General features: G+C 38.8%; 1 protein-coding gene across 1 annotated transcript in view; it reads right to left on the reverse strand.

Annotated features, from left to right (window-relative positions):
* Positions 1–9,416: 9,416 nt before the first annotated feature.
* The window catches only part of LOC311081783 (uncharacterized protein), a 31,788-nt gene continuing 17,776 nt past the window's right edge, over positions 9,417–23,428 (reverse strand). Inside the window, exons 2-3 of the mRNA XM_084112424.1 lie at positions 11,050–11,109; positions 9,417–10,926 (exon numbers count right to left, since the gene is read on the reverse strand). Coding sequence (XP_083968550.1) covers positions 10,742–10,926; positions 11,050–11,109 — 245 coding nt within the window. The 3' untranslated portion in view covers positions 9,417–10,741. The remainder of the gene's footprint in view (positions 10,927–11,049; positions 11,110–23,428) is intronic.

Consider the following 23,428-nt stretch of genomic DNA (forward strand, 5'->3'; position numbering starts at 1 on the left):
GTTGCACTATGCTACTGTAATAAAGAAATGCATCAAATTACCTCGCATACAGATAGAGTTTCAGTATGTTTCCGTTTTTTCATGTAAAAAAGAATGTGTGACAGGTACAGTAATGAGTGCTTCTATTTTTGAAGGACACAGAGACGACCACCTGGTGGAGGCAGGCTAAGGCTATTGTCGGAGGAGCAAGAGAGGGAGCTTGTAAACATGGCCATTGCCAATAATGTAATCCACCTGCGAGAGATTCAAAGGAGAGTGACTGAGGATAATCATCATTTTCGAGGGATAAATGCCATCAGCCTCTCCACAATTGATCACATCCTCCGAAAGCACCGGTTCCGGATGAAACAGGCGTACCGCGTCCCTTTCGAACGAAACTCTGACAGAGTGAAAGACCAATGAGTGAAATATGTGAGTTTTGATATCGTATGAAGTATTGTGTACCATCACAATATAGCAGTTTATGCTGCCATTTGTGCCCTCTTGAACTGTGCTTCAGGGTAGTGATTTACTCTACTGTGTTTCATGTGTTTTGCAGAGAATCGTTGAGAGTGAAGGCTGGTCTGTTCCCCATGAAATTACCTTTGCGGATGAGGCTGGTTTCAACCTGACCAAAAGAAGGAGAAGAGGGAGGAATATAATTGGCCATCGGGCTATTGTAAATTTCCCTGGTCAGTGCGGAGGGAATGTCACTATGTGCACAGCCATCAGCCAACGAGGGGTACTCCACCGCCATGCCATTCTAGGACCCTATAACACTATGCTCCTCCTTGATTTCCTTGACAGTCTAAGAGAGCATATGTTCCAGCTGGACCACAGGGAACCAGCGCAACCAGAGCAGCCTCACTACGTTGTTGTTTGGGATAACGTCAACTTCCATCGCGCTGCTCTGGTTCGTGACTGGTTTACCAATAACCCAATCTTTCTACCTGCATACTCTCCCTTTCTAAACTAGAGGAGTTTTTTTCGGCATGGCGGTGGAAAGTGTATGACCGAGAATCTTATATCCATGTTCACCTCCTCCAGGCCATGGAAGAAGCCTGCCTAGATATCAGTAGATGCGTGCCAGGGGTGGATTGGGCATGCAATAGGATTTTACCCCCGCTGCCTGGCTAGGGCCAATATAGCCTGCGATGTGCAAAATGATAAGTGCATTTCTCAGAACAATTTGTACAACCTGCAATATACAATAGATATGTTTCTAAAGCTAGTCAGTCACTAAAAATCCTTAGTACATCTCTCAAAAGTAAATATTCATGCCAATGATCATGTCAGTGTCATCAGAATGATAAGTCATTGAGTCATTGTTCACGAACAAGGTTGTCAAAATGTTTAGGCATGTTGTCAATGTAACTGTGTACTTTGACAGTATTACCTGATGCAAACTTAGGCTACAGTTTTGATGACAGTTACTGTATTGAAAGTGCACAAGGCTGCACTTCTATGGCATATATCAATTTCAACAGTACTATTTACATATTACTGTATGTGGGTTATTGATTGAAAGAGACTGGACAGGATTTTGTTTTTCACAGCTTTTACTAGTGCTACTTTATGAAAGAAAAAAACAAAATAATTTACAGTAAGAAAAAGACAAGGGGCACAAAGGAAAAAAAAACTAAATTAGAAAGAAACACAGGAAACACTGTTCTAGACGTTCCTGTCTGTCGGTCCACATATTCTCATCCACATCACACCGGATATTTTCCCTTCCAATGCAGCGTGGAAAGAATATTTTGGAATGCCTTATCCATCCTCTGCAGGCGTCTACTGTGATGTCCTCACATGCTGCATCCATTGCAGCCAGCAGGGTCATCTGTGTGTGTGTGGCTGACGATCGTACACCTTCCACCTCCATGCTGAAAAGAACTCCTCAATTGGGTTAAGGAATGGTGAATAAGGTGGGAGGAATTCTATGAGCATCCTCGGGTGGGTCACAAACCATTGCCTTAAGATGTTTGATCGATGGAAACTCACATTATCACAAATGACCACATACTTTGGCAAATCCTCTCTAAACAGACCCGTCTCATCATCGGGGATGAGAGCCCTGTAGAGAGTCTCTAAAAAGTTGAGTAGATGCTGGATGTTGTATGGCCCTATTAGGGGGATATGGGTTAGGACACCATGCTCCGAAATAGCAGCACACATGGTGATATTTCCTCCCCGTTGGCCTGGCAAATCCACAGTAGCTCTGTGACCGATGATATTCCGACCCCACCTTCTGCATTTGGTCAGGTTGAAGGGTTCACTTGATTCCAACTCCATTATATGCTATATCCCAGAACACACAGTTGAATTTGTTTTGGTAAGGAAGAGTGACATAAAATGTACATATATTGCATGTTCCTTCCACAGCAATGGAAATGTGTGCAGTTTATGCTTACTGTACTATGTATCACTATAAAATGTTGCTGTAAAGTAGTTACATAGATATATGTTTTACCTGTACATACTGGTACCATAGCTCCTTAACTCTTGTCCTCATTCCTTTGGAATGGTACACGGTACAGCTGTTTCATACTCATCTGGTTTCTATGCAGCACCCTGTCGATGGTTGAGATGCTAACCATATGGATGATTTAAAAGATATTGTTGTCTTCTATAATGGTCCTTTGTATTTCCCTGAGTCTCATGGCATTGTTTGCTCGGACCATGGTGCAAATAGCCTCCTCCTGTTGAGGTGTGAAAAGGCGTCCTCTGCCACCGGTTTGAGGTAATCTTGCAGTCCTATGTGGGGAAAAATGCAGTGATGCATCGCACACTTTCACATAGACAAAAACTATGCGAACACACATTTTACTGTAAAACATACAGGTGGGTGCATGTAAGGTGCAGTATGTATCTGTATAGAGTATATTTCTGTATGCTGTGAAATACAAGTGGACTACTGTAATATGAAGCATTGTAGGAAGTATACAGTATACTGCTTATATACAGTAACAGTGCACTGTACATTGGTGGACATACCTGTTCTCTCTTTGAAACGTTTGAACTATTGAGGACACGGTTGATCTCCCAATATTCGGCTGCACCCTTCGACCGGCCTCAGCCATTGTAAGGCCATGATTAACAACATGGTCTACAATAGTGGCCCTTATGTCATCAGATATGCGCCTATGTCCTCTTCTGCCTCTTCCTCTGTTTTGCCTTCCACCACGCATCCTTGCTCCACTTCTTCTCCTTTTGGCTGTTGACCCTGTTCATTTCCTGGTCCATCCATTATTGGAAAATTGCAACTCTGTGTTGTGGTCTGTCTATATATGCTTGCCAATTGATTGTGCATGAGATGCAACTTTGAGCAATTTAGACAACTGGTTGATTGTTGGTTGAACTAACACTTTACATTCCTTCATGAGTGAGGGTCAATTTCACCTGCACGATTCATCAATTCACGTTTTTGTACAAAAGGTATAATAGAAATGTGTAAAACTATGCTTGACAGTTTATGACAAATAGTTCAACAATTTTGCATGTAATGGCTTATGCAAGGAACTAATGCCTAGATGTTTTGGGGGGTAAGACTATTCAACAGAGAACCATCTACTATATTTTGATCAACATGACATGAGCAATTGAAAATGTGGAAAAAAGCTGACACTTGTACATTATCAATTGCAATATGTACAAAAGCAAATAGATTGTACAAGTAGTATCAATAATTGCACTTTTGATCTAAGAAATGCACCAAAGCAACTGAGAAAAACTGTAAAGAAGACACGGAGTCAGAATTATAATAAATTGAAGAAAAGTTTTACTGAAGATAGTTTACAGTTCAAGACTCACACAGGAGTTCGTAGGCCGCCCTGCTTACATTTACAAAGATCACAGCAGTTATACACTTCACCAAGGTCTAAGCTACGTCCTTGCTTCAGGTTGAATGATTCTCATTGGCTAAGAATTGATAAACATAGTAATTTTCCACACAAAAACAGCTACACTGAAGCATATCTCCATCGATTATGTGGCTGACACTCGGACCCTGAAGTTAGGCACGTCTTGACCTTCCAGGACCACAAGCTACATAACTTACCAGTTTTGGAAATGTTGTTTTGAATCTATTGCACCAGTGTGTAAGACTTTGTTGTAGTATGTGTGTTTGTGAGGGCTTATGTCTGATGTCTGGGGGCAAAGTTTGTTTTTTCAGCAAGAGTGAATGGTTTTGAGTGTAGAGCTTAATTTTGACATGAAAATAGAAGGTTTGGGAAATTGGGTGAGACGTTATGGATTTGTGTTTACTGTTTTGAGAATACGAGGCATAGTTTGAAGAAATGTGTTTAAGCAATCGAGAAAAACTGTAATAATTAATTGAAACGTGCAAACTGTCAGAAAATAGTGAAAATATTTATCCTGAACTCTGCTATGGAAACTAGCATGTATAAAGCGTAATTAAATAATTGAATAATCAATTAAAAAGAAATTCATACCTGTATGATATTACGCTGGACCAGCGCAGTGAATGTATGATTGATTCAGCTGTGGCGCCATCTTCTGGTCAGACGCGGGAATTCATTCGACGCGCGACTCTCACGGTGCATTATGGGTATTCTCTAGCTGTTAAGCTTACATCAGTTGTACACTCGTTGTTGCTGTGCATTGTGGAATTGAATGAGTGCACTCGATAACGTCCACTATGGTTTCGGACACCAAATAGTGCCCTATTTAAGGCTATGGAGTGATTTCGGACACAGCCAAGGTCTTCATAGATACAGCGGGGGAAATAAGTATTGAACACGTCATCATTTTTCTCAGCAAATATATTTCCAAAGGTGCTATTGACATGAAATTTTCACCAGATGTTGGTAACAACCCAAGTAAGCCATACATACAAAGAAACAAACAAAAATAAGTTCAGAAATTAAGTTATGTGTAATAATGTGAAATGACACAGGAAAAAAGTATTGAACACATGAAGAAAGGGAGGCGCAAAAAGGCATGGAAAGCCAAGACAACTGCTGAAAACTTACAGTAATTAAAAAGCAATCCAGCCCCCTGTCAGTGGAAATTAATAACAGCTGGTTCAGTCCCAAATGATGGCTTTCCATGCCTTTTTGCGCCTCCCTTTCTTCATGTGTTCAATAATTTTTCCCTGTGTCATTTCACATTATTACACATAACTTAATTTCTGAACTTATTTTTGTTTGTTACTTTGTATGTATGGCTTACTTGGGTTGTTACCAACATCTGGTGTCAATAGCACATTTGGAAATATATTTACTGAGAAAAATGAAGACGTGTTCAATACTTATTTCCCCCGCTGTAACTAGAAACTTCCAGGCAGGTGTTTTGGACCTCGTTGTAGTTACACTCTGCAATAGGCATTAATGGAGCCGCCAATGCTGCACAGTCTAGATAGTGTCCATTCAATATTCAAAGTTGAATTTTCTTAGCCAAAAGTTGATTTTCTGTCTATCAAAGCACCAGCCAGAATTGTCCCCTTCTCCTCTGCCATCCGTGGACAGTGAAAGTGCTGCAGAAAATCATAGACACAAGTCTCTAGAGCAAGTTAGTCAAGTTAGTTGTTAGTTTGAAACAGTGTTGGGTGTGTGGGGCCAATAGACATTGTCTAGTATTTGAAAGGTTCCGGACCCTCCAGACCTAATTTAAAAAACAAATTGTTCTTCACAAGACATACATGTTACAATAACATTGTATTTTTTCAGTAGGGGTCCATGAGCAGTGCATCAGATGAAGAGGGATTAGTCAAAATCAGTTTACCAACGTACCCCTCATTCTTTTCATTGAGTGGAATGAGTGGGATAAACTGAAGAAACATAGGTGATAAAGAGGCTTTAAAGGACTCCAGTGGACCAACGTAATTTCAAAAGGACTGAGGACCATACACCCATACTGTTCCATTGCTTTTAAAAGGCATGGACTGAAGGGTTTGAAACAAGCAAGCTCTGAATTCTCTTGTCTTGCATATAATGTGCATAAAATTTGAACATTTTCAACAATTGAACATTTGCAAAAAACACCACTGTACCATAAATTAAAATATACATTAAAAAAGTGCACAATAACTAAATCCAACGTACTTAAAACACACACACACACACACACACACACACACACACACTCACATTAACATTTTTCAGTTCTCACAAACATGTGCAAATTATCTAAAACTGCTGTTTGCGAGCCTTGTCTTCTGCAAAGGCAATCACAATGTCCTCCATGTCCAAAGACTGGCGAACATCACGCTCAATTGACGCAAGTGCCAGTACTGTGAGCCTTTCTTGGCCCATGGTGGACCTCATGTAATTTTTTATCAGCTTCAAAGCTGAAAAGCTCCTCTCACCAGAGGCCACTGACACAGGGAGAGTCAGGAGTAGACGCAAAGCAATGCTTAAATTACTGTACAAATCCAGTAGCTTCTCACTGTATGTAATTAAGGATGTCAAATGGGGAAGTGGCTACATGGTCTGGAAAAGTGTAGAGAGATGAATTGATCTCAAGCGCCAAGTCATCAGCATCAATGTCATGGAGGGTTTGTTCCAATTTTTTGCATCGTTCATGAAGCTTTCCATTCTTTATTGTCTGCTTCATGTTGTCCTTTGAGAACAGAAAGTCATAAAGGTCATAAACACCCTTCAATCTTGAAAACCTGTCACTTAGGCTTCTGAGGGCTGTGTCAACCATGGGCAGAAAGAAGTCTCTTCTGAAAGTCTCGTCTGGAGTAGACTAAGTGTCCTCTGTACCTTCATATAGAGACTGTCTTTTCTTTTTACGCTGCCTTTTCTCAGGAAGGGTCATTTCCATATCCAGATTTTCTGCAATGTCTTTTGCATCAGTTTGACAGGAAGCAATCCCATTTTCCCTGAAGTCTTCAAGGTAGTCTTTTACTAATGTTTCCATGGAAACATTTGGACTTTGTAGCAGCTTGCTGACATGATTGATCTGGTACAAAACATTGTACCAGGTCATTGTGCAAAGCAGAAAAGACCAGTGCCCGGTTGCATAAAGCACCTTAAGTTTTTCCCTTAAGTATGATACTTAAGGAGCGATTTCCCCTTACCTAAGAGAATAACTTAAGGGTGTTGCATATAATCTCTTAAACGGTTCGCTTAGGTAAGGGAAACATTTAAGTGTTTCACGACAGCGATCCTGGATTCACGTTATAAAAGTCTGTTGTTGCCATAGATACGCAAAACACTAACACTAACACTTTCGCAGTTTCATCAAATAAAGTAGGCTAGGATATTGGAATGGATAAAGAAAACAAAAAAAGAAAGCTTAATTGGACAGAGGAGGAGAAATGCATTCTTCTTGACGAATATAGTAAAAGAAAAACTATTTTTGACCTTTGCGTTTAAATGACGGGAAACCCCCCGCAACCCGGTGAACCACTCTGCTGACAGACGATTTATGCACGTGGAAAACATCTCCCACTACCGTCTGAAAACTCCCAGTTGCAAAAAAACGCAGTGCTATAAGCAGTTGTAACACCGCAGGTAAAGAGTGGTTGCGATGTGTGACATGGTCTTTAGGTTTAAGGGAAACATAAGGGCAAACTTAAGGGAAAATTACACTTAAGGTGCTTTATGCAACCGGGCACAGGTCTTCAACTCACCATGTAAGCTTTTAGCAGTGGACATGGTCTCTGAGTCCCCCTTCTCTATAGCAAACATCTGGAGTGCAGACAATGCATCCAGGATCTCTGATATCGCACCACCTTCACGCAGTAAATCCGAGTATCCCATCTTGTTGTTGACAAAGGTTTTAAAGTGACCTGCTTTACATGTTCCTTTAGAACTGCCCAGTGTTGCACAGAGGAACTGAATAAGTTATAGAGTCTTTGCAACACACCAAAGAAGGAGATGGACAGCACTGAGGACTTGGCAGCATCTGCCACAACCAGGTTAAGTGTATGACTGCTGCATGGAATGCAAAATGCTTTGCTGTTCAATTGCAAAATTCTTGCCTGAACACCCTGTTTATGGCCCATCATATTGCTGCCATTGTCATAAGACTGACCACGGCAGTCAGAAAGACTCAGGCTGTGTTTCTGCAGGTGGTCAAGCAGGACTTCAGTCAGGCCCTTACCAGCTGTGTCTTCAACATCTAAAAATCCAAAGAAATGTTCTGCAATGGACACAGATGGTTCGCAATTGACAATTCTCAGAACAATGGAAAGCTGTTCCTTATGACTGACATCAGGAGTGCAATCCATAATAACAGAGTAATACTTTGCTCTGTGTACTCTTCTCACAATCTCTTCCAGTACCTTGTTTCCAATTAGTGCAATTATTTCATTTTGAATAGTTCCACTCAAGTAATGCACTCTTGTCTCTTGGTTTTGTATCCTTCTTATGTGTTCAGTCATAACTGAATCGAACTGTGCCATCAGTTCAACTTGTGCCAGAAAATTCCCATTGTGTGGGTCATACATCTCACTTGTGGTCCCTCTTAAAGCCTGGTTGCGTTCTGCTAAGTGACAAATTATGGCAATCACTCTCCTTATGACACCTTTCCAATGCTCAGTCTTGATCTGCATCAAGTTTTGTTGTCTTTGATCTATGGTTGTATTGGTTTGCAGTCTCCTCTGCAGCTCATGCCAGTCATATTGTCACAATGCCCCTTTGAATATTTGTGTTCTTGATGAGCTAGGTTCCACCATGTATGGAAGCCACAGTTGCTTAAGGCATTGTCATGCTTCCCAAAAACAGTGCAGGCAAAACAGAACACTGAGTCTGTGCTCATGGAATATAACATCCATGATCGAAGAATTTTCTCCCCATTTTTCATGCTTCTCATGTAATTGTCATTTGTGAATCTTCGAGGTGGATTCTCAGAATTTTGGGGGAATACAATGTTTGTGACTTGCACTGGTCCTTTTTTAACAATTTGACAGCGTACACTATCAGTCAGGACTGCTTGCCACTGCGCAGGTTCATCAGCTATAATTACAGTTGTAAGAACACCAGCTCAAATATGAGGGGAATGTACAGTTATTGCTTTACTAATTTTAATTTATGAATTATTAATAAATCAATAACTAATCATACTGGCTATCACTTACACAATTTAAAATTACCCAAAAGGTAATACACAGCCCATATAGTTGGATCTCTGTATATAAACACTCAATCACAACGAATTACAATTAATTATGAATATACAGAAGGGCTTATAATTTGAATTTGTGAATGCTTACTAAAAGTATATCACATCAAATAATCCGTTTGTCCGCCAAACGGGTTATGCGATGTTCTTATCAACTATCAAGGAGAGATATTCTTATAAACTCTCAAGAAAATTTATTCTCTTGTGCACAGAGAATAATTATCTTGTTCACGAGATTATTAACTTGTGGGTCAATTACAAATTTATCGAGATTGTAGCTATAAGATCGAACACATTTAAGAGGCTTTGTTTCGTGAGCAGCAAAACAGAAACAATCAAGAGTATATAATCAGTTTTAATAAAATGCGATTATAAAGGTAACGTTACAACTACATCTAACAAAGAATATATGGGACAGTAAAATGAAAGTAAAATAAACAGAAAGGAAAAGCAGCAGGTTGCAGAATAGTAAACAAATCACAATGTACAGCCTTTGAGAACCAGCAAAGTATCAAAACCACCTTAAGCAGGGAAATGTAATATGCATTCAAAGAAGACGAGACGAGTACAAGGATGACAAGACTAAGGAACAAGAGAGCGAACACCGAGTGTGTTCGCTTTTTCTAGGATGCGACTAGGAACACTCCTCCTGTGGGGTGTCAGGCCAATTGGAACGTGACATTCCGAGCGGGAAAAACTTTCTTTGTCTTAGTTCCCAGTTTAATTTGCATGTTTTATGGCAGCATTATTATTTGATCAGTTATACTCTAACAATGGTAAAAATAGTATGATACATTTTACCAGATCCTGATGCATATATTTGGTTTCAGTACAAGGAGAGCTTTACGTGGATACTAAATCAGATATGGTTCGAAGGTGCCTGTCGAAATACATTCTTATTTTGTCAAAATAAGCTTAAAAAGGTTCAGCTAACAGGCCAAATAACATAATTGCATCATAAGTTACCAAAAGGTGGTATTCACAAATGGGGAGTGAAGATTGGACTTTTAGAACCTAAACCTGACACACACATAATCTGGTTAACCATAATATGCAAAATCTGAAGGTTTACAGGAATACAAAAGACAACCACATAAAAAAAGGAAAAATCAGGAGGTGGGAAGATTAGATACATGTTTACACATTTATCTAGTGGTTATACATATAGAATATATATAGGAGTAACACTTTATTTCTCCTCTCCCAGAATCTCAGTGAGATTCCCAATTTGCTGACATTCCGTTAGGGCCATAAAATATTATCCACCTCACGAAGGGGGAGGTCTGGTTGATAAGAGAACTGTTGGTGAGGGTTCTCAAACTAAAACATTTTTGATTCAAGACTACACATTAGAAAGCCACACCTCTATTATAAAGCAAAACTAAACACACACATGAATATAGTAAGGTACATACATTAAAAGAATATTTCTACCCAAAGTTACATGAAAAGAAAGCGTTTGTGGGTGAGTGTGTGTCTTTGTGTGTTGTGTGTGTGTGTGTGTGTGGACAGACCACCTGGGCCTTCGTTTGCAGGGAAGGAGGAAGATTGATAGCAATCTTTGTGATCTGCCAGTGAGGATCCTAGCCATGTTCTGTTAAATTTCATGCTGGCATGAAAGTGTCAGAAAGCAATTTGACCAAGGCTTTCGGAGCTCTTCGGGGTCCATTTGGTGTTATTCTTTGCTTTCTGGGGGGGTCATAAAACACCCCAGGAGGATGTCTCTTACAGACCAGAACTCTGGGCTGTGCAGGATATCAGCTATAATTATAGAGCTTGTGGTACCTTGTGCTATAGAGGAAACATCAGCACTGAGAAGTGATGCATCTGTTGATGTTGAGGATGAAGTTGATGGTGTAGCTGGGAAAATAATTGGAAAAAAAATCTGAAATTACCTGTGAAGTACGTTTCACCATTTCACTGTTAGCATATTGAAAGAGGTCACTATTAACAGCTCAGCTCAGTGAGAGAAATTCACTCTACCTTCATCAGTGGAGGTATCCTTCGGAAGAGCCTGAGGGCTGAGAAATTTAAGCAAAGCACCTTGAGGGAGAGAAAAGATGGTAACACTTTATAATAACAATCATTAATAGATGGTAAATTGATAGTTAATTAATCTTTAGTTAATTGTCATTTAACTGTTAGCAAACAGTCTTTTTACTGTTAACAAACAATGTTAGTAAAGTACAAATGATCTTTAACATAAGCTGGGGCCACACTAAAAGATTTTTAAAATCGTATAAGATTTTCAAAATGTGAGAGACCACAAACAAGACGATAAGTCCAGTCCAGATGCCACAGTTTTTCTATGCTTTTTTTTACACTTAGAGCACTGTACCAACATCAGCAAGCTTCTAAACATGGTAAAATGAAAAAGCAAACAGCTTGGAAATGACAGGTATGTTGAACAGGAACTGTTTCAGGAATGGTGCAAAGGTGTGTGACTCTTAAAGTTTCTCTGTTGAGATCAGTGTGCTCAATAATGTGCCTTTTTGTCCTGTTATGTATATTTGGATTATGCTGTGTTAAAAAAAAAATACAGTCAAAAAGCCATTCTTTTAATCCCCTCACATTCTTTGTTCTAGTTCCCTCACAGTCCCACCTGATATGACCATTAGGGGAGGGTCTTTGTCTTCCCAGGTGTGAAACATCAATATTCATGATGATTCACGCCCTCCCTGCATAAGCCTCACTTACACAAAACATGTCTTACAAATTTTAAATCAATGTTATTTTATGTGAATGTGTGGGTAGGATGACTGTGGGCAGATTGTGTGATTATGTCATTGACTATTTCATTGACTTTTTTTTATGAGGAATTACAAAAATATTTGCGAAAGAGAAGACATTTAAGGTGGAAACATTTTTAGACAAGAAGCGACGAGGTCGAGAAACATTTGTACTTTGCCGCTGGCTCGGATGGCCTGCAAAATTCTCGTCAAAGGTTAATCTGAAAGAGTTGGTCGATGTACAGGTGACAATATAGAATGCACACATTCATGTTATAAGAGATCATGGATTTTATGTCACGCTGCCCTGCAACACCTCGTAGGCTGTTTATCCGGTAAAATCATATCTCTAGTTACACAACTAGACTAGCTAGAACTATGAACCAAAAAGGAAAATGGGAAGTTGGGCTAATAGAATTTGAATATCCGTTATCGTGGTACACATTTAATGAGGAGGATGGAGACCAACAATGGTGAGAAATGATAACTAAGCACAACACCAAAAATCATACTGAAGGCAAACCGATTGAGATCTTCATCAACAGCGAACAAAATATATCGAATGTACTTTACAAACTAATGTCTGGATATTATGATGATATTGTTTTTTTAGTCAGGGAGATAGATACCATCCTATTCCCCGCGGATGAGTCTTGGGGGCTGTTTACACCTGGCCACTTCATGCGTTTTCTCAGATCGGATAGCTATCTGATTTATCAAAACGATTCCATTTACACCTGGTCACATAAATGTGTTTTTGTGAAACGGATTTAAAGGGATAGTTCACTTTGAAATAAAATTTTGGTATGTTTTAGCTTACCTCAAGGGGATCCAAGATGTAGGTGTCTTTGTTTCCGCAGTAGTTTCAATTTTGATATTTTTAGGTCAAACCGTTCTTGTCTGTCAGTCATATAATGCAGGTCTATGGTCACCACCTCAAAGAGCATGCACAGAGAAGTCCAAATTCCCCATCGTAAGTACACATTGATGGCCTAAGACACGAAACGAGCGGTTTGTGTGAGAAAACGAACAGTATTTATATCGTTTTTACCTCTTGTACACAACCACGTCCAAGTGATCTGAGGGCAAAGAGTATAGAAGTACCAAGAGGCGAAACTCCGTTGCAGTTTTGACAACAATCGCTAGAGGGCGCTGCTGTCGCCATTTTGGACTGAACCAACGGCTTTACCGTTAGCACAACTACCGTATACAGCATTAACATTATGTCTGGAAATAATTGGAAACAAAGAAAACAGTGTTCTGCCATCAACTGCAACAACTACCAGTGTACAACCAATCAACTAGCATTTCATAGATTCCCCAAAGATCCAGAGAGGTAAAGTAGAAAAGGTTTTTATTAACGTTAAAGTGAGCTAACGTCAATGATAACAGGTGCAGTAACGTTAATGTAAGCTATCCCATAACCGCAGTAACAGTTTGCTAACGTTATGTATTTGGTTGAAATTGAGTCAATACTCAAAATGGGCTTTTTAAAATCGCATATTTTCAGAGATATATGAACACCTAACCTGGCAAATGACTGCTTTATTAAGTCATTGTTATCACTAAATTAACCCTGTCACAACCGCCTGGGATGTCTGCTATAGAGATATTAAAAACTAGAAACTACTATTTAGTTCCCTTAACCGCTTTTGAATTGGAACCGGTATCGTTCAATCCTATGACAGCTGTGTTGCGTTCAGTCCAAGATGGCGGAGCTGCAGCTCTGCGCATGGGTGCGTTTGTTGCAATGGAACGTTCTATTGAGTTTCGCCTCTTGGTACTTCTATACTCTTTGCTGAGGGCGTGCGCGCTTCCTGGTGTGTGACGTGTGACGTGTGCGGGCGTTCTGGCTTAGTATGCGCAAGCACCGGAAAGCGCCGGAAGTGATCTCTCGTGCGTGTACGTCGTTATAAAACGATATAAATACTGTTCGTTTTCTCACACAAACCGCTCGTTTCGTGTCTTAGGCCATCAATGTGTACTTACGATGGGGAATTGTTTAATTTGGACTTCTCTGTGCATGCTCTTTGAGGTGGTGACCATAGACCTGCATTATATGACTGACAGACAAGAACGGTTTGACCTAAAAATATCAAAATTGAAACTACTGCGGAAACAAAGACACCTACATCTTGGATGCCCTTGAGGTAAGCTAAAACATACCAAAATTTAATTTCAAAGTGAACTATCCCTTTAAATTACAGTAGAAGGAAGTAAACATCTTATTTTTACTCTAGGGCTCTGCAGATTTGGTTGTACATAATTTAGTTTAAAAGGTAACTAATGGTTAATAGTGTTTTCAGTATTAATTTGCCTGTTCTTAGCTTGAGCACATTGCGTTCATTTATACTAGTGAACAATTAGTGGAACAGGTTTCACAGACTTTATCAGACTTCTTTGTCAGCCATCACCACATGCAACTTGAAATAACTTTATTTGAGGGGAGCTGTCACACTAGTCAACTGCTGTTGCTGATTTTGCCCTCCTGAATGAGACCAGCCCACTGAATAAGAATGGAGGAAGGTAACACACTAAAGGACTGTCTTTAACTTTTCTTTCCAACATGAAGCTCACAAAATACAACCCCATTTTCAGAAAAGTTGAGACATTTTGTAAAATGCAATAAAATCAAGAATCCGTGATTTGTTAAACTTTTTTTGATACTGACAGTACAAAGAAAAGTTTTCCAATGTTTTCACTGACCAACATAATTGTATTTTGTAAATATGAACAAATTTTTTATTTTGATGGCTGCTACACAGCACAAAAAAGTTGGGACAGAGGCAAAATAAAAGTGAAAAGATTATCCAAGTTAGATTATCCAACTCTTTTGAAACAGTCCACAATGAGCAGGTGAATTGGTAATAGGTGAGGGTATCGTGTTTGGGTGTAAAAGAACTTCTCAGTCTTTGTAAGCGAAGATGGGTCATGGCCATGTCACTTTGTGCCAAATATCATGAGAGAATTTATGTCTTTATGTCAAATGCGCGCGCGCCACTGATCTATGTAAGTGTAGATCTCTCAAACAGCTTGTGAGTTGCAAGTACCATAATTAGTGGATTATTGCGCTTAAACGGTCAAATATGTAAAAAATTATGTCAAAATGCCCTTCTTCGTTCAGTTAAACGGTCAGTTTTAGAACTTAAATAGTTGTGAAAGATAACGTATGTTGTGTAACAGTATTTTGGTAAACCTGTAAGATTTGAATGTTGTGTTAGTGAACGGACACTAAATAGCCACAATTATATTTTAAGTAACACAAAAATTGGACAGAAAATAGGCCCATATTAAAATAATATTAAATATCAATATATTAAAATCAATATATTATTCTTTATTCAGTTCTATGCAACAGAATCAGATTTATTTTTTGACCAATTATCAAAATACAGTATAGTCCTAAGATATTATCAGAGCATGCAGGCAGAGCATAATCAACAGATTACAAAAAAATTATCGCTTGTGACAGCCCTTCTAAATTCAAAGGCAAAAGTGTATTTCCAGAACTGAATAGTATTCCTTAAATGAATCCACAAAAAAACAATTGTGTTAATTAAACAAATTAATAGAACTATAACTGTTGCACAAATTGGTCAATCTTACATTCCCTGACGGGGATGATTTGCACTTCTGGCGCTGCTGGAAGTGGAAAGTTTGCCTCATCCTCAGTTTCACTATCATCAAAAAAACTTTCCCTTTTACTGATGAAAAAAAATCACAAAAAAACAAAGATTATTCAATTTATTGTCCTCATTCAGCAACCATACTCTGCTCTGTATGTGCTGTATTTAGGGGTTCAAGCACGAAGTGCTGAAACCCTATTGTAATTGTACTGATTTTTATTAGGGGTTCAAGCACGTAGTGCTGAAACCCTATTGTTATTGTAAGGATTTTTATTATTAGGGGTTCAAGCACTTCAGTGCTGAAACCCTATTGTTATTGTTAATTTTCCCATGATGCATCATTCTCTAGTAAAACTGATCAGGCAAACCGAACTGTAAATCGTAGAGACTTGAAACTTTGGGGGCTGGTAGTACCTACAACGTCACCAAGGCCCGCCCCGATCGGCCTGATGGGGGCGCTACAGCGGTCAAAAGTATGAAATGGCTCATAACTCCTCAACCGCTAGGCGTAAGCTCAAGTGTCTTATATCGTTGGAATCCTCGGATTTGCTCGTCACCCTTCGTCAGGAACATTTTCGGGTATTTGGGTTTTTTCCAAAAATCTACTTTTGTGAACTAGTCCTAGGTTTTTGGCCCGACCAGAACCAAACCAGTGCAGTAAGATTCTCTGGTGTCTGATTGTCAATAATTATCAAAAATCCAAACGTTCACGCCAAAGGGCCGCCAAAATGTTCCAAGTGGGACGAGCCCCTTTTACTAAATTGGCTATAACTCGTGAACGGAACAAGATATTTTCACCAAACTCAGCACACCTATGTGAGAGCACGTGAAAAAGGTCACGTGAAAAAGGTCACTTGAAAAAGGGTCACGTGAAAAAGGATGCGGCGACTGGCCACTTGGTGGTGCTATAACTTTTAAAAAGGTGTCAAAATGATGTATTCCTATGGCAAATCCCATGAAATGGCTGAAAGCGGCCCTCTTCCTGCCTGATTTGCATACAACCTCACAAAATCGGGCATGTGCATGCATCAAGTGATCCTAAAGAAGCTTGGAAACTTTTATGGACGTTGGGCCATTGGTGGCGCTTCAACTGTTATAAAGGTGAGAAATGCTCTACATTATCCTATGCAAAAAGACATTTAAAAGAATGAAAAATTGTCTGCTCCGCACAGAATTTCACCCAATTAGCTGAGCATGTGCGCCATATTATTCTAAAGCAGCGTGCAAACTTTTACGGAGATCGGGCCATCAGTCGAGGTATTACAGTTTAAAGGTAAAAAATAACACACCAAAAAACACCACATTTCCATAATAAATGAGCTGAAAATGCAAAAAGCCAGTGTTGCCAATTCCTCAGTACGGAAAGTAGCTATTGGCTGTCCTAAAAGTAGCTAGAAGTAGCTAAACGATGTCATCACCTAATTTGCATAACTGACCATAACTGACAATGTGCATGTAATTGTGATGGACGCTGTAGGAGAGAGGAATAACGTCGCTGAAGAGAAAAAAGGTGAGTAAAACACCCTGAATATGTTTAGAACCACAAATCAACTTTCTTCTATTGATTCTTGATTTTTTTTAACGTCACAATTCCAACCCTCCTCCTTTATCCGGGCTTGGGACCGGCAAAAGTGACCCAAAAGAGACACTCTGGCGGAGTTACTTAGTTTTTTTTTTTTTTACGGTTTTTTTTTTTATATATAGGTTTTTTTTTTTTTATAGTTTTTTTAAAAGTTATTATTTTTATTTTTTTTGTTTGGTTTGGTTTTAACCTTATGGTCCACTTAGGAGCCTACAACAAGTCGCAGTAAAACATTAACATTTTTAACCATAATTTTTTTTTTTATACAATCTTTTTTATTTTATTATATTTTTTTATTTTTATTTTTTCTTAAGTTTGGTTTTTAACCCTATGGTCCACTTAGGAGCCTACAACAAGTCACATTAAACATTAACATTTTTAACCATCAATTTTTTTGTATACAATCTTTTTTTGTTTTTCTTCTTAAGTTTGGTTTTTAATCTTATGGTCCACTTAGGAGCCTAGAACAAGTCACAGTAAAACATTAATATTTTTAACCATAACATTTAAAAAAAAAAAAAAATACAATCTAGATTAACAATCTAGATGGACCAAAAAGAGATAATAGAAAGAAAATATGAGATAATAGAGATAATCTGAGAAAATGGTAACTAGTCTGGCCCTAATTCAGGTTGATTGTGTTTTTTTCAGACCCCCCTCCACATACAGACAGGCTGTGCTGGCTCACAGAAAGAGTGGGTCATCGTCATTTTGGTCAAGGCTCTCTATGGCAGGTTCAGCAACTGAGGGAGCTGACTTAAATGAGTAAGCAGCTGATGTGCCGAAAAGCTGCAAAACATAATCAGGCAGCTGGTGCTCATAGCAAGCCTCACCAGACAGCTTCAGTCCATATCAAATGTACAGGATGGAGTTAAGGGTCTGCAAGGACATCCGATTTCTTAGCTTGCTTTTTACCACACTCATCTGGCTGAATACTCTCTCGACTTCAGCATTCGAGTGTGGTAAGGACAACACGGACACAGCAGCCATGGCAAGTTCTTGAAACGGGTTGATACCCAGCTAGCAGGGAACGTTCTCAGAACGTTGGCTAACATTCCCTACAAGTTTGGTTAATGTTTTAAAGAAAACATGTGAATGTAATGTTCAAAGAATGTTTTGAGGATGTTTTCTCATTCCAAATAATGTTTCTATAAGGTTAAATTTAAACTAAGATATAACGTTTTAACTGTAACATTTTGAGGACGTTTTTAGAGAATGTTATCCTACACAGCAAAAACTCCAGTGTTAAATTAACTCTCCTTGAAATTTATTTGACTCCACACTCAAAGGGTTAAAGTGTTAAAATATGAGTGTTAAATGAACACTGAAGAGTGTTAAAATGAATGAGATAATTAAGTGATTAATTGTGTGATGATTGACCATTATTGAAGACACCTGATGTTAACAAGCAGAATCACTGAAGGAGAAAATCTAATTTTAAGTTACCATTATGGTGATCAGTGTTTGCTTTAGTTGGGCTCTTGACCCTTAAACTATTAACTTTAGATTTTGTCTGGCTGTTGTAACTAAGTTATAACTGACAGATGAACAAAGATAAAAGGTGATCAGGTGGTGTTGGTTATGTTTTGACGTAATCATCATTTGACCTGAAACACTAAACTCATTTACACTTAGTCATTTAACAGATGCTTTTATCCAAAGCGACTTACAACAGAGGACTAAAGTTTAGAGAGTGTTGATTGCAGCAGCCTGGTGGTTTTATAGCATACGATTTGTAGCATTTTCTATAGAATTCAAAATATTTCTTAAAAGTTCTGTTCAGAAGATTTTATTTGGACACACAGACATCAATATTCAACCTGTGAATCTCAACAATGGTGACAATAATAAAGCATGTTGCAGTGCATTCTGGGTGCCACCAATCAAAACTCATTCATGGCTCCCATCATGCATTGCGTTATGAATAAATTATGATCTGAATTGTCTTAGTAATATCCTTTTCCTAATTAAATATTTCGTTTGTCACCATTGTTGAGATTCATACACTCAATCTTGATGTCGGTTTGTGCCTAAGCAATTTTTTTTATTATTTTATCAAAACAACTTTTAAGAAATTCTTTGGAATAAATAGAAAATTCTGGATCTTATGTTGTAGAATCACTTGATGATGTAATCAACAATATAAATTTAAGTCAGAGATTAGGCTCTAAATGAGTTTTGTGATTCAGGTCAAATGATGATTATATCAAAACATAATCAACAATGTCTGATCATCTTTTCTCTTTGTTCATCCGGGAGTTATAACTCAGTTACAACAGTTAAACAAAATCTAAAGTTAAAAATGTAAGGGTCAAGAACCCAACTAAAATAAATCAAATCAAATCAAATCAAGTACATTTGTATAGCGCTTTTCACAATACAGATTGTATCAAAGCAGCTTCACAGTATTAAAATAAAATAATACAACAAAGTTTGTTTCTAGTGGAATTTATTGATTGATAGAATAAAATTAAATATCTCCAAAATATCCCCAACTGAGCAAGCCAAAGGCAACAGTGGCAAGGAACCGAAAAAACTCCATCAAGTGACCTAATGGTGTCCTAAAACTCCATCAGGTGACCTAATGGAGAGAAAAAAAAACCTTGGGAGAACCCAGGCTCAGTCGGGGGCCAGTTCTCCTCTGGCATTTATGAACTAGAGGCCGGATTGTAGTTTGAAACTGTGAGATTAACAATATTATATGAATGCCTGGCTGAAAAGATGCGTCTTTAATCTAGTTTTAAACTGGGAGAGCGAGTCCGAGCAACGAACAGTATCAGGAAGGCTATTCCAGAGTTTTGGAGCCAAATGTGAAAATGCTCTCCCTCCTTTGGTTGATCTGGATATCCTAGGTATGACCAAAAGCCTTGAATTTATTGATCTTAAAGAGCGCGATGGATTATAGGGTGATAGAAGATCCGTTAAATAGACTGGAGCTAAGCCGTTTAGGGCTTTATAAGTCAGTAGCAATACCTTATAATTAATACGGAACTTTATAGGTAGCCAATGTAGTGATGATAAAATTGGTGTTATATGATCATATTTTCTTGATCTAGTAAGAACTCTAGCAGCTGCATTTTGGACTAACTGTAGCTTGTTTATTGAGGATGCAGGACAACCGGCTAATAAAGCATTACAGTAATCTAGTCTCGAGGTCATGAATGCATGAACTAACTTTTCTGCATCAGAAACTGATAGCATATTACGTAGCTTAGCAATGTTTCTAAGGTGGAAAAAGGCTGTTTTTGTAACATACGAAATATGATTTTCAAAAGACAGGTTACAATCGAGTATAACACCCAGGTCTTTTACTGTAGAGGATAAAGTAACAGGACATCCTACGATGTCAAAGTTGTATTGTGAGAGGTTCTGTGGGCGTTTTTTTGAACCGATAAGTATTACCTCTGTCTTGTCTGGATTTAATAAAAGAAAATTACGCGTCATCCAATCTTTTATATCTTTAACACACTCTGTCAATTTGGATAATTTAGCGTTTTCATCCGGCCGTGATTTTTCTCCATTTAAATAGACAAAATGGTAGCGGTCAGATAAGTATGATCTAAACCAGCTTAATGCTTGTCCTTGAACACCAGTATAATTTTGTAGTCGATCTAAGAGTATTGTGTGATCTATAGTATTGAACGCAGCACTTAGATCAAGTAAAACTAGTATTGAGATACAGCCTTGGTCAGAAGCTAAGAGTAAATCATTTGTGATTTTAACGAGCACAGTTTCAGTGCTATGATGCGGCCTGAATCCTGACTGAAACTTTTCATAGATATCATTTTCTTGCAAGAAAGAGCCCAGTTGAGTGGACACAACTTTTTCTAGTATTTTAGACATAAAAGGTAGATTTGAAATGGGTCTATAATTTGCTAGATTATTATGATCTAATTGTGGTTTCTTAATGAGAGGTTTTATAACTGCCAGTTTAAATGTTCTTGGAACATGACCTAAAGATAAAGATGAGTTAATAATATTGAGGAGAGGCTCTTCCACTACAGGTAACACTTCCTTCAGTAGTTTAGTTGGTATAGGATCTAATAAACATGTTGTTGTTTTAGATGAAGTGATAAGTTTATTTAACTCTTTTTGTTCTATAGTTGTAAAGCACTGTAATTGTTCTTGCGGGGGGATAATTGAGGCTGAATTATAAGGTGCGATTGAGGATTGAACGTTTACAATTGTGGTTCTGATGTTTTCTATTTTCTCAGTGAAGAAGTTCATGAAATCATTACTACTAAACTGTAACGGGATATTTTGTTCGGGTGACGTCTGTTTATTTGTTAGTCTAGCCACGGTGTTAAATAAAAACCTAGGATTGTTTTGGTTGTTTTCTATTAGTTTGCGGAGGTGCTCAGCCCTGGCCGCTTTTAGGGCCTTTTTATAACGTGACATACTGTCTTTCCACGCGATTCTAAAGACCTCTAAATTAGTTTGTTTCCATTTACGCTCTAAATTACGGGTTTCTCTCTTTAGAACATGCGTAGTATTATTGTACCATGGTGCTTTAATTTTCTCTCTGACCTTTTTTAATCTAATGGGTGCAACAACATCCAATGTTCTAGAGAGAATGGTGCTCATAGTGCTAGTTAGTTCTTCTAGTTCATCTGTTTGTTTGGGTTCAGGCAGCAGCTGAGACAGATTAGATAAGCAATTTGAGAAATTATCTATGGTGGATGGAAGGATTGTTCTGCCTGGTCGAAAACGCGGCACAGCATGACATATTACAGCAGTACGTAATATGCAAGTTACCAAGTAATGGTCAGTGACATCATCACTTTGTGGAATGATATCTATATCGGTTGGATCGGTTCCATATGATATAATTAAATCGAGTGTGTGATTAAGACGATGAGTTGGTCCGGTGACGTTCTGCTTGACCCCAAAGGAATTTAATAAATCTATAAACGCAGCCCCTAACGCATCATTTGAATTATCTACGTGTGTGTTAAAATCTCCAACAATTAATGCTTTATCTACATTGACCAATAGATCTGAGAGAAAATCTGCAAACTCTTTTAGGAAATCAGCGTAAGGCCCAGGCGGTCTATATACGGTAGCCAAGGCTAGAGATAATATGGATTTTTTTCTAACATCTAAGAGCGTAACATTTAGTACAAGTATTTCAAACGAAATAAACTTATAACCCGTTTTCTGAGTAACATTGAGAATATCTCTATAGACCGCTGCAACACCGCCGCCACGACCAATCAGACGGGGTTCGTGCTTATAGGAGTATCCAGATGGAGTAGACTCATTTAGACCGAAATAATCATTAGGTTTAAGCCAAGTTTCAGTAAGGCAAAGTACATCGAAGCTATTATCTGTGACTATTTCATTTACAATAACTGCCTTAGGTGTGAGTGATCTAATGTTTAGAAGACCTAGCTTTAGAAATTGTTTTTGATTACTAATAGCAACATTTTCTGGTTTAATAACAATTAGATTTTTTCTAGATCCTGCAGTAGATTTATTATTTGATCTCACTAAACGAGGAATAGACACAGTTTCTATGCAATGTTCTACACTATTTATATCAGTTAATTTGGTGCAGCAGAGACTATGATTTGGACTTTTGGTTACTAGTCAAAAGGTATTTAACATTTTGGAGATGTTATCTGACAGAAGATCCGATCCGAATCTGCTTGGGTGTAAGCCATCAGCACGGTAAAGCCTAGGACGCTCCCAAAACAGATTCCAATTATTTACAAAGAGCAGTTTCTGCTCATTGCACCATGATATTAACCATTCATTTAGCGCAAATAATCTACTAAACTTTTCATGACCTAGTCGGTACGTGGGAAGCGGTCCTGACACAATGATCGTTATATCAGGCGATGTGCTGCGTACCGTATCGATCAGATTCCTGAAGTCTTTCTTCAGAACCTCTGTCTGGCGCAGCCTGATGTCGGCCCCTCCCGCGTGCAGGACCACAGTTCCGACGCGCTCGTTCAGAATCTCGGGAATGTGAGCAGCGATTTCAGAAACACGAGCACCAGGAAAGCAGTGACTATGCACCTTACTTTTACCTAACGTAGCGTGTACGTGCCGAACGATGGAATCACCGATGATCACAGCATCGCGTTCTGTTTCGCGAAGAGGGGAGAAGCGGTTTTGTGTGGATATCTCGAAAACCGGGAGGGTCGGAGAGAGTTTTCTTGGTCTAGACCTGACTCGCGTCTTCCGCTGCGGAAATATCCAGGCTTCGTGGTGGCATGTTGGAGCCGGCGTAAACGAGACCATAGCTGATCGCTGCCTCGACGCTCGTGACCGATGCTGAGTAACGCACGGAGTAGACGAGGTCGGAGTCAGCGGGTTAGTAACGTTAATCACTGATTTGTGTGCATCGGCGCGTGATGTTTCAAGAGCCAAACGCCGGTCTATCAGCTCGGCTTTTCTCACTAAAAGGTTGTGGATCTGTT

Source organism: Abramis brama (assembly GCF_963993115.1).
Source record: "Abramis brama genome assembly, chromosome: 4".
Taxonomy (NCBI): domain Eukaryota; kingdom Metazoa; phylum Chordata; class Actinopteri; order Cypriniformes; family Leuciscidae; genus Abramis; species Abramis brama.